Raw genomic sequence first — 12682 nt, 5'->3', positions numbered from 1 at the left:
CTTCTACAGAGAGACAAGGAGCTTAGCTGCACCCCCTGGTAGCCTGCTAAGTCCCACCCCATGTTTTATATTGGCCCGCAACCCACTATTTACTAGGCAGCAGTGGCCATCAAGTGGTGCAAACCATCAATGGTTTTCCATAGATGTTTTGTTATGCACCATCGATGGTTATCATCGATGGCACCATGGAAGGTGACCATCAATAGAAAGCCCTATATGACCATTCCTAGTCACGGTTGTGACGTTTTTAGCCACTTTGAGCAATTTGCGGCAAAGACTCAGCTATAGAATGCTGCCCAAGGTGTTACCTACTGAAAGAGGTGGGATGATAATAGCAAAGAACTAGTGCCAATGAGACACAGACACATGGCTTATAGTAGATAATGATAGAGTAACAATGTGCTATAATATCTTTCTCTATGGTAGATGCTGGCAGGAGAGGAGTACAACGCTGGAGTGGATTGGTATTCATTTGGTGTCATCATTAATGAAATGATTACCGGAACCCGTCGCTACCATCCCAGACGGTTCCACAAGGCAGGAGCTGTGGCTAAAGACATCGTTAAGCAGCTCCTGTGTAAAAATCCATCCAGGCGTTTGGGAGCCAACGGAAACATCCGCCAGCATCCTTTGTTCCAGCGCATGGATTGGGTCTCGCTGGAAGCCCTTAGACTCCCACCACCACATGTCCCTGACCCAGTAAGTATAGGAAAAAAAGCAGTTTTGCACAATTAATGCATTTAAAGATAATAAGGGTCATTTACAAATATAATAAAAAGATGAAGGTCAACGATCATTTTATGATGAGAGGATATCGCTCAGCCTATCCACATGGTGATCACTGTGGCATTACTTGCTTTATTTAGCTAATGAAATAACTGCAATCACATTGCACCCATATGTAGTAAGTGATTTCATGTACATTATTATATTGAGTCCAGCCACTGCAAACATGGAACTCCGGAGAGCTGAGTATTGAACATGGGTGCAGGGTGTATGGTCAGGGCAGCTACTAGGGGGGCACGTGCCCTTGACACTGGTCTTGGGGGCACTGAGAACAGGCTGCTGATTGGGGGCCTAGGTACCTGGCTGTTAGTGTGGGTTTGGAGCCGCATGCCGGGACTGGCAGGCAGCTGCCCGTTGCCCTGCAGAGACACAGAGCTGCAATCATTCTCATGTAGCGCCAATCGAGAGCCAATCAGAGCTCGTGGACCAGCTGCAAATCAGCAGCGGCTGCTGGTCTGCAAGTTCTGATTGGCCCGTGACCGGTGTCACATTAGAATGATGGTGGTTTGTCTCTCAAGGGCTGCGGACGGTTGCCTGCCAATGCAGGCATGTGGCCCCAAATCCTTAGCTGGAAAGCAAGCTTGCCAATGCGGCGTGCAGCTCCAAATTTTAGGGTGAGGGGCTTCAAATCCTGGGAACAAGGTGAGAGGCTTTGGGGAAGGAAGGGGGACATAAATGTGTAAGGTGCATTATGGTGGGTATTGTGGCATAATGTGTAAGAGGGCATTATTATGGCATAATGTGTAAGGGGTATTATTATGGAATAATGTGTAAGGGGTATTAAGGTGGCTTAATGCTTAAGGGGCATTACTGTGGCATAATGTGTAAGGGGCATTAGTGTGGCATAATGTGTTGTAAGGGACATTACTGTGGTATAATGTGTTGTGGGCATTACTGTGTGGCGTAATGTAATACATGAAACTACACACCCTTTTCAGGAGTGCACATGCATTGCACGTAAAAAAATGTCTTCATTGTTGTTTTTTTGGGGGGGAGGGGCCAAATTACTGCCTTCCCGCGGGTGAGAAAAATCCTAGTTTTGGCCCTGGTATGGTTTGGGCGCCAGTAGACTTTGCAGCCTACAATATATGCACCGCACACCCCGCACCCTTTATAGAGAGGCCACTGAGCAGAACCACACTACACTAGCCTGTGCTATCAGCGGCTCCATAGATACATGTCACATCTTACTTTTTTCTAACACTTTTAGCTTTTATGAATTTGAAATCAGATTTTAGTACATGGATGTTTATTTGTCTCTTCTTCCTGTAGCCCACCATTGAACACAGCTCCCGAGGATGTAACATCGAGGAGATGGAAGCAGCAGAGGCTCAGATAACACCACTGAGCTCAATAGACCAGGAGCTGTTCAGAGGGTTCTCATATGTGGGCTCCAACTGGAGGACCATCCCCAGAACACCAGCCTTCCACCTGCATGGAGCGAGATGGCCTAACACCTGGAAGATGGTTATGGAACGAAGAGATGGTTTCAGGCTGATGGTTTTCGTATTCATGTTTATATTTTATGTGTATATTCTCTTTATAAGTTAAGAGTATAATTTTAACACATTTTCTTTTCTATTCTTCTGAGGTCACCTCTGAGGATGTGCTCTACAGAATATGTCTCCACCTCCCAGCAGAAATAGTTTAGACTTCTCGCTGGATGAAGAAGGTAAATTCTAAGAAGGTGACTTATAAATCTCAGGGCTCATGTCTGTCACTCAGCAATCAGTTGATTGATGCTGATGATAATATTGAACTTTGAGTTTTTATAGTCAGCTCCTCTATGAAAGTGTCTTAATTATTAGATTCATACACAGCCATGGTTGTTCATGAGATCTCTGTTGGCATTTTAATATAGAGTTCCCCATACTTCAATCTCTGTAATTCAAAATCAGGCCCCATATCTCTGATGACATTATAATGTAGAATATTCCCCTCCTTACCCATCTCTGCAATAATGCTAAATGAGACCGTAGAGCTCTAGCAGCACAATATAATATACATAATATAATACAGTATAATATAATTTAAATCTACATATAACATAATAAAAAATCAGATCTCTGAAGTAATTATGAGACTGAGCCAGGGCCGTTTCTAGAGAGGAGGGGGCCCGTGTGCAGTCTCCGACACGGGCCCCCTCCTCTCCGCCCGGCAGTGCACTGAGTTGTGCGTGGCCAGCGCTGGAGTTACAGACTCTGGGCACTGCAGCGGCGCCCATTTTCCCTGTACTGCGCATGCGCAAAAAATGGGAAAATGGCCACTGTGGCCATTGTCTAGTCATTTTATAGCGAAGGACCAGCGCACCGACGTGGCACCCTGGAGAGGTACGTAATATTATGGGGGCAGGGTGTGCGGTGCGTGGCCCCCTTGGACCCAGGCCATGTTCCCCGCACACCCTGCACCCATTATAGATAGGCCCCTGGACTGAGCCCACTCCAAAAAGTTTATTGGTATAATTATTATGGAATTAGATCACATATCTGTAGGGTGAAACAATTAAATAACTTGCCCCTCCTGTGGTGTCTTGCTGTCTGTCTGTGCACTGTACAGGCCATGTGACAGCAGCCTGCCCTCTGATTAGTGGATAGTTTCAGACATTCACTAATCAAAGTATGGAGACCTCCAGCTACTCCATCTTGTGAATGGCCAGCACCATCCACCAATCAGTTTGCTACTGTGTAAGATGATCTCATACCCAGTCACTGTGCAGCCACACAATGTATGACTAAACTTGGGGAAGGGGATGGCCTATCCCATTTGGTTAAGCGCCTGCTGTCTATGTAATAATAGGTAATGCAGGATAGGAAATATATTACCTCACATACTGATTAAATGAGTAAATGAACAATAACATCCTGTGCATCCTTTGTTTCATCATATAGGGGCCTATTCATCATCACTTAATTTCTACAAAAGCAGGGGAAAATGAACATTTTCACCTGCAATTGTAGAAATTAAGTTATCGGGCCATTCATCAAGAAGGTATCTGTGATATCTTCTGTTTACCTTCCTCACGCTGAATGGGCCACTGTCCCCATACACTGGTATGGGGTCAGAATTAATCAAGCTCCGAAAATACAATATTTTCGGGGCTTGAGTGCGGGAGCATTCTCCATCTAAGATGACAAGTGCTCCGGCTCCGGGCTTGCAACCTACTCCTTCCCTATGGGAAGGAGTCCCGGATAGCGAAGAGGGTTCTTTCGGATCCCTCCACCCCTGTCCGACTCCCTTCTCTAGACGACGGGTCTCTTGGGCGCATACGTGACCTGTAGGTTACGCATGTGCACTTGTCTCACTGCTCTGAAAGGAACAATGAAACAGTTCGGGGAGACAGCTGATTTTCGGATCAGCTGTCTCCACGCTGGAGCAATGATGAATTGCTTCGGTGCTTGCATAGAGTTAGAATGTTAATTATCGGGGTCCGAACCCCGATAATTAATATCATGAATAATCACAATATGAGAGATCTAATGATGAAGGTGCTGGGTATAGAGATAACACAGCAACACACAGAATAAGATACTGTAGTGTGTGTGTTTTTTACCATAGAAAACACACATTAAAGTCTTACTTTTTTTTTGTTATTATACAGCACTTCAGAGCCATGATGAAGAAAAGAAGAACATGTTTATGTTTTTAGAATTTTTAAAACATGTTTATATATTTTTCATTGTTACTACTATTATTATTCCTATTATTTTTATTATAATTTTAACTATTATTACTACTATTATTATTATTGCTAAAGGGAAGGGTTAAGGGGAGATTTAATCGGGGATAGATGAGTTAGGAGGGAACTAATATTAATAATAATAATAAAAAAAAAAAAAAAAAGAAACATCAAAGGTGTGTGACTGGCCGGCTATTTAGGGGAGGTGGAGGCCGGGTTTTATTATTATTATTATTATTATTACTTCTACTACTATGGCTATTATTGCTAAAGGGAGGGCTTAAGGGGAGAGTTAATAGGGGAGAGAGGAGTTAGGGGAGACCAGGGGAGAAGAGAGATTATTTAAACTAATAACAATAATTAGAATAATAATAAACATCAAAGGAGTGTGACAGGCCGGCTATTTAGGGGTGGTGGAGGCCGGGTTTTATTATTGTTATTATTTTTATTATTACTACTACTACTACTGCTATTATTGCTGAAGGAAGGGTTTAAGGGGAGGGTGAATAGGGGAGAAAGGAGTTAGGGGGGGCCAGGGGAGAAGAAAGATTATTTAAACTAATATCAATGATTATAATAATAATAAACTTCAAAGGAGTTTGACAGGCCGACTATTTAGGGGAGGTGGAGGCCGGGTTTTATTATTAATATTATTATCATTACTTCTACTACTATGGCTATTATTGCTAAAGGGAGGGCTTAAGGGGAGAGTTAATAGGGGAGAGAGGAGTTAGGGGGGACCAGGGGAGAAGAGAGATTATTTAAACTAATAACAATAATAATAGTAAACATTAAAGGAGTGTGACTGGCCGGCTATATAGGGGTGGTGGAGGCCGAGTTTTATTATTGTTATTATTTTAATTATTACTACTACTACTGCTATTATTGCTGAAGAAAGGGTTTAAGGGGAGAGTTAATAGGGGAGAGAGGAGTTAGGGGAGACCAGGGGAGAAGAGAGATTATTTAAACTAATAACAATAATTATAATAATAATAATAAACATCAAAGGAGTGTGACAGGCCAGCTATTTAGGGGCGGTGGAGGCCGAGTTTTATTATTATTATTATTATTACTACTGCTATTTTTGCTATAGGGAGGGTTTAAGGGGAGAGTGAATAGGGAAGAGAGGAGTTATGGGGGGCCAGGGGAGAAGAGATATTATTTAAACTAATATCAATGATTATAATAATAATAAACTTCAAAAGAGTGTGACAGGCCGGCTATTTAGGGGCGATGGAGGCCGGTTTTTATTATTATTACTACTACTACTACTATAGCTATTATTGCTGAAGGGAGGGGTTAAGGAGAGAGTGAATAGTGGAGAGAGGAGATAGGGGGGACCAGTGGAGAAGAGAGATTATTTAAACTAATAACAATAATTATAATAATAATAAACATCAAAGGAGTGTGACTGGCCGGCTATTTAGGGGAGGTGGAGGCCGGGTTTTATTATTATTACTATTACTACTGCTATTATTGCTGAAGGGAGGGGTTAAGGGTAGATTGGATAGGGGAGAGATGAGTTAGGGGAGACCAGGGGAGAAGAGAGATTATTTAAACTAATAACTATAATAATAATAATAATAAATATCAAAGGCGTGTGACTGGCCGGCTATGTAGGGGTGGTGGAGGCCGGGTTTTAACTAAAACATGGTACAGATGTGTCCATATAAAAATAAAACCTACAGTTTGTGTTTTAGTTATTTAAAAAAAAAAATTGACAGTACATATCTCTGTTACTGTCATTATTGTTATTACTATTATTATTGCAATTATTATTGTTAGCATATGAAAGAAATATGACCTAATGTTAAGGGTAGATTGAATAGGAGAGAGATGAGTTAGGGGGACCAAGGGAAAAGAGAGAAGAACTTGGATTTGTTTCCTATGATGGAGTAAAATGAGTAATAGCTAGAGGGAGAAGAAGTTAATAGGAGACAGGGTTAGAAGGTGGCAGGTAGAGATTTCCTATCTGATAGATTCTATGTTGGAGGTGAATAGATGACAAAGTCAGAGGCAGATAGGGAAGGAATATAGGCAGATAGGGAAGGAGATATAGGAGTGGGGGAGGGCAGAGAAGGTGGTGATGAGACACTGGTAGTTGGAGGATTTGGAGGAGATGAAAGCCTTGAAGAACACACCATCACCTGGTTGAGTGAGTAGAAAAGAGGTCACCATAGTAGAGAGCTGTTGGAGAAAGCCAGGTTTTAGTGATGTTGAGGAGGAAGATGAATAGGTCTTGAATGGGGGCCATTTTATTATTAGCTATAAGTTTAAACTGTGTTATTTCCAGTATATAAACCATATATGATCTCTATCTCTCTATAATTATATATGTTTTCTTTTTTTTTATTATATACTTTATTGGGGATTTCCCTCTCTATGGGTTATATGGACTTACCTTACTAACACTATTCTCTGTTTATAGTCATGGTTACTCAAACAATTTAGTACAGTACTTTATAATTTAATACAAAAATAGCAGCATTCAATGTGACATTTTATTACCTCACATTTCCAACTTTGTATCACTTTTTTTACGCGTTTATATATTTTTAATATTTTAATGTGTATGATGTTTTATACTGTACCAATAAATGTTATATTTTAAGAGGAATTTTGCTCCTTTTTTCCATTCAAGTGTTCACCAATATTAGACAATTCTTTTATTTTTCTTGTGTATTATGTTTCATATCTGTGTTACTAATTAATGTACATTTGCAAGTAATCTGCATTATGGAAGTCCTACAGAATGGCAATTACAAAAAAATGTTTGGTCTGGGATTACTTGTTACATTATTTGGTGAATGGTAATAGTCAGGGTCTGGCAGCTTTTAGCCTGGGGGGGAAATACAAGCAAGTGGCCCTGGCTTTCTACCAGCGTACGGCAAAAGAAAAATAGGCACAAACCAGGCATATGCAAGTGTAACTGACACAGGGTAGTACGCATTTCAAGTGAATCTCCACTAATGGCTGAGGAGGCGTAACTGGTCTGTAATGAGCAATTTCATGTAGATAATGTTCAGTGAGGGCGTATTGATGGAACTGCAGCCACTGAGTTGGTCCTAAGTGTAAATACGCCTGGTGCATCTTCTTCAACAAGTGTAGTCTGATGTACGATGATGATAATTATCAAAAGCTAAACATATACGTAGTGGTCAGGTGTACCACAAGATGTACAACATACAAACGTGAGCGCTGGCACTGACACAAACCAGGACAAATCATAAATAATTAATAGTACGACTAATACATGGAGTTAGTAAAGTGCCACTCTATGGGGTCAATTCAATTAGTCGCAAGAGAAGAAAGCTTCAGTTGAAATGGTGTAGAAACGTCAGCAATGGCAGCTGAACTTGCCCAGTCCCGGCTCAATACCGCCCCAGACATCAATTTTTTTGTACGCAGCGCTGCAAACAAAAAGCTGCGTGTTCAGAGCTACCGAAACTGCGGTATATAGCTGCACTTACTCACGGGGCAATCCACCTCATGGCTAATTGAATCGACCCCTATAGGTAAAAATAAATAAGAATATTACTGACTTGATATTAAAACATACATTTATTTAACCCTTAAAACAAACAATTTGCTACAAATACACCAACAACACAAGCAAAACAGTGACTACTTTATATTGGTAAAAGAAATAGATAATTCCCAATTTTTTATACATTAACAAGTAGATCCCAAATCTGACACCACCCTTCCTCATTAAAAATTAGTTCCCAGATCTGACAGGTCAGTTCTCCTTCCTCTCTAGTTTAAAATCAGACCCTAGATCACTCCTTCAATTATGATCATACCCCATACCTGACAACCTCCCCCACTCCTCCAATTATAATCATACCCCAAACTTGACAACCCTCCTCCCTCAATTGCAAACATACCCTGTACCTGACAATCACCCCTCCTTCCTCAATTACTTTATAATCAGTCTCAAACTTGACAACTACCTCAATGTAAATAATACCAGAGAACTGCCCCCCAAGTCAGGCCCTGACCCATGTCAAAGAACTGCCTCTCCTAAACCTGATAACCCCTCCTTTTACCTCAATTAAAATCATGTCCCAGAACTGCCACTAAGGCCCTCATTCAGAGCCATTCGCTATTTGCGTTCGTTCGTTCAAAAACAAGGGGTGGCTATTCAAATGATCCGTTCGCACATTGCAGTCTGTTCACACCTCTAAGTCTGAACGAGCGAGCAAAACATATTTTATTTCTTAAAAACGCCCCCTGGCCGCTCTCACCATACGTCATGTCCGCTATTTATTGGATTAATCGAGTACATCGAACAGGATATGAACTGCTCGCTATTCTTGTGGTTGGTTTTTTCAACCGCTATTTTGCGAGCAGTTCTGAGTTAAAAAAAAACAAATGAGGTGGTCATTGACGCTGCTATATTAATTATGCACACCCATAAAACGCACGTTTTGACCTTTAAGCACGCCTGCGTTCTGATCTCCGCTCCCCGTTTTCAAGCACCTTCCCCTGTTACCACCCACATACGCCTCATTCTGTCACTCAAAATAGCAGGCACTCGCTATATTGCGTACAAACGATTTTCGGCCGCACTGACTGGTTCGCGCATGCGTACTAAAAACCGTACGCATGCGCAGATGTGCGAACATCGCTCAGAACGAGCGTACTGCCGCTAGCGAGTGGCTCTGAATGAGGGCCTAAATCTAACAACCCCTTCCCCTAGAATTACAATCATATTCTAGAACTGTCCCCCCCCACCCCCCGCAGACCTAACAACCTCCCCCTTCTCTGTCAATTGAAATCCTGTCAATTAACACCCCTATAAGTGACAACCCCTCTTCCCCCTCAATTAAAATCATGCCCCAACTGCTGATAAAAGATCAATATTAAATGAGACCTCAGTTCTATGGGGACTGCCCAATACATCTACATACCCTAGTCCAGGCTACTGCTGCTGCAGTCCCTTCTTGCTCGCAAGCGGGTATGAATCAGGCCCAGTGCCCCCTGCGGTGCTATGTGTCACGGCACTGGTCGCACTACCCTAGTTACGGCCCTGGGCAAGATCTACCAATCTTGCACACGATCCAGCAGCATATCGCTCAGTGTTTGTCTGTACGATATATCGTTCGGATCCGCATATGATGCTTGTAGGCATGGATCAGGGAGATCTGTGCTGCAAGCATCAAGACACAGATGCATGCATCTATGCCTAAAAAGTAAAAACCTGTGTAAAATGAAAAAAAAAAAACGGCGTGACCCTCCCACGTAAAAGAGCAACGAGCCCCAGGCTTTTAGTGACCCAGTGCTGGTTGTACAAAATACGTGGAAAAAACAACTATGGGGTCCCCTGTGTTTAAGCGCAGCCAGCGCCGGGCTCTGATCCAGTCCTGGTTCTGGAAATACAGGGGAAAAATTAGTAGGGTCCCCCTTTAATTCCAGAACCAGCACCGGACTTTTTCAAGTGGGGGGCTAATGCCACAGTCAGGGGAGCCCTTTCACCGGGTCCCCCAGCTGAAGCATTAACCCTGACCGCTAGTCAGCCCAGGCTGGGGATCCCTGGGGAGCTGGGAACCCCCCCCAATAAAGTGGTCCCCCTCTCCAGGGCACCACAGGCGTAGGCTGATAGCCCGGGGCTAACCCCGGCACACCTGGCCGGTGGGTGCTGGGTTAATTGATGTATTTGAAAGAGTTAAAAATTTTGTCTTTTGCTGTGGAACTACAGGTCCCAGCAAGCCTCCCCTACATGCACATTACGGGCCCACTGGTACCTGTAGTTCCACAACAATAACAAACCCCTGAAATTTGGCATGCAGCACCGAGCGATGGTTCTACCCATCCATGCCAAGTTTCAGCTCGGTACCTCCAATAGCTTTTGAGGTGTAGCCCCTTAAACACCATGCCTCCCCCTCACCTCTCAGGAGTTCTCTATCGGAGAATTCAGTTTTTTTCGAGTCAGTCTTAATATAAGGGCCCTTATAATAAATGGAGTAACTTTGCACCTTTGCACCTGGATAAACCATAAGCAATGCTAAGGGTGAAATTATTTTTTTTTCTTGTGTTCAGGTTAAATACTGTCTACTTTTGCATGTAGTCCACAAATGACAGACTGCAATTTAGATTTAAGTTTGGATATGCAGGACTGGTGCAAGGTTTCTCAGCACACTAGGCAAGGCTTCAACCTGCCTCCCTCTGCCCCCATATACCCACATCCAGATTCTCACACAAGTGTCGCCTGTCCAACTTTCCATCTCCTTCGCCTGTTTCAGAGGCGAAAACTTTTCCTGCGCGTCCCCGCTTTTCGCCCTATTCAATTCCTAAACACACGAAAACGGAAAGTGGCGAATTCAGAACCGGCGGAAAGTGCTGTCAGCAGTGGGGAAATCAGTCTCTACTCCAAAAAAAGATGCACTAACAGGGAATCACTGTAGATGTGTACTAATAGCCCTAATAAAAGTGTTTGGGGTACTTAAGTAGTTTAAATTGCTTCTTATTAGCGTCTTTGCAAAAGTGGTGAAGAGTGGCATAAAGCAGTAATTTTTGGTGAAAATAAGTAGTCCAGTCAAATTTGGGGTACTTGCAAATGGGTGCAAGCATATTTTAATGTTTCTAAAATGAACTTTTAAAAAATGTAAAAAACGCACCTGCAGCATACACCTGCAATCCCAAAAACACCTGACCCATTATTGCAGACCCCCAAGAAGTCTATTTCGCTAGTTTTTATGTTTGTCCCCCCACTTTTTACTTTTTCGCCCCAAAAATGAAAGTACTTTTTTGAGGTGTTCTTAGTTTTTTTTTTCCCCCAGATTTGTCCTTTGGGGAACTGTCCCAAGGGTTCTGGGTCGTTTCTTCACGTTTGCACCCCAAAATAAAGATTTTGCACTTCTTTTTACCTGCTATTCATTGGAGAAACTTTTTTGTCTATTACAGTACATTGCATTGAGTTTCCACTTAGGCAAATTCCGTCTGGAATTGAATTTGGAGATAAGTTCCGACCAGGCGAAAAGCGTCTATATGCGAAACTTTTTCGCCTATTACGGCTTTTCGTCTCTAATTGAATACGGCTCATAAATTGTGTCTATTGCTGAATGCCGTCCAGGGGCATACACATCATTTCTAGAGATTTTTTTGTGATGACTTGTTTGAGTCCTTGGGCTGTATTTACTAAGCTGATGATTTTCAAATATGCTGATTTGTGGCGGTTTTGCCATCAGGATATAAAATAACAATAATATTGTATGTAATGGTGAAAACACGCCATTACATTCACTATTGGCTGAAACATGTCATGTGTACATGTCATAAAGTCAAACAGCAATAAATAGTATACATAAAGATTTTTATAGTGGCTGATACAGCACAGCTAATGGGGTATACGTCAGGGGGAGTGGTGGGGGGTTGGGAGGAGGGAAATATGCTGGATGTGTCTATGTGTGTGACTATAAACTGTATGTGTTGTATGCAAGTCTGTAAAATTGCAGCCGTGTGAGAGTGCTGAAAAGAAATCGTGGCACTGTTATAGTGGGAAATTGCTTATTAATTATATGTCAGTGAAGTCACAATGCTCATTTATCAGATGAATCCTTTACGATTTACCATTTGTTTATATACCAGTAGAGGACTGGTATACTCCCACTGTGGGTGTCCATACATTTTGGCAGAAAATTCTTATTTAATAAAATAAGATCTACAGTGAAAGGACAGCCAGCATCAGTACAGCCCATCAATGCAGCACAAACTAACATACACAGCAGGTAGGAACTAACATACACAGCAGCTATAATCTACTTGGCTGATATGGGCACACTTCCACTTGTCCTTTTAAATAGGTGTAGTTAGTCACTTTAGTATAGTTAGTCACTTTTTATCATTGTCTGTAAATGATGCTCCAGATGTTATAGTGTAGTAATTTACAGATGACTTACCAAACACATGGAGAACTGCTGGTGACACTTCAGGAATGTCATTGATCTTTTTGCTGTTTCGGTACCAATAAATCTCCACAGGTTCAGGGGGTCCAACAGCTTCACAGGTGAGATTAAATGGAGTGTTCTGAGAGACATTCAACATCTCTGGCTGCTGAATGAAATGTGGAAGACCTGAAGAGAAAAGCAGCTAACATGAGAACGGGGTTCTATTTATACTCACAGTATTTTATAGCAAGTACTGTACATGGAAATTAATATTGCCTTTGAAAAAAATAAACCTAAATAAATAGATTTCACAACACTCATTTAAAAAAAA

The 12682-nt window shown here is 42.1% G+C and overlaps 1 protein-coding gene across 1 annotated transcript in view; it reads left to right on the top strand.

Annotated features, from left to right (window-relative positions):
* Window positions 1-2337, top strand: part of LOC148518396 (protein kinase C delta type-like) — a 39235-nt gene extending 36898 nt beyond the window's left edge. Inside the window, exons 8-9 of the mRNA XM_088477454.1 lie at window positions 427-699; window positions 2059-2337. Of these exons, the coding sequence (XP_088333580.1) occupies window positions 427-699; window positions 2059-2337 (552 nt within the window). The remainder of the gene's footprint in view (window positions 1-426; window positions 700-2058) is intronic.
* The last annotated feature ends 10345 nt before the right edge of the window (window positions 2338-12682 follow it).

Source organism: Taudactylus pleione, unplaced genomic scaffold, assembly GCF_031769625.1.
Source record: "Taudactylus pleione unplaced genomic scaffold, aTauple2 ptg000201l, whole genome shotgun sequence".
Taxonomy (NCBI): domain Eukaryota; kingdom Metazoa; phylum Chordata; class Amphibia; order Anura; family Myobatrachidae; genus Taudactylus; species Taudactylus pleione.
The sequence above is the reverse complement of the archived record's forward strand: the minus strand, read 5'-3'. Positions and strand labels throughout refer to the sequence as shown.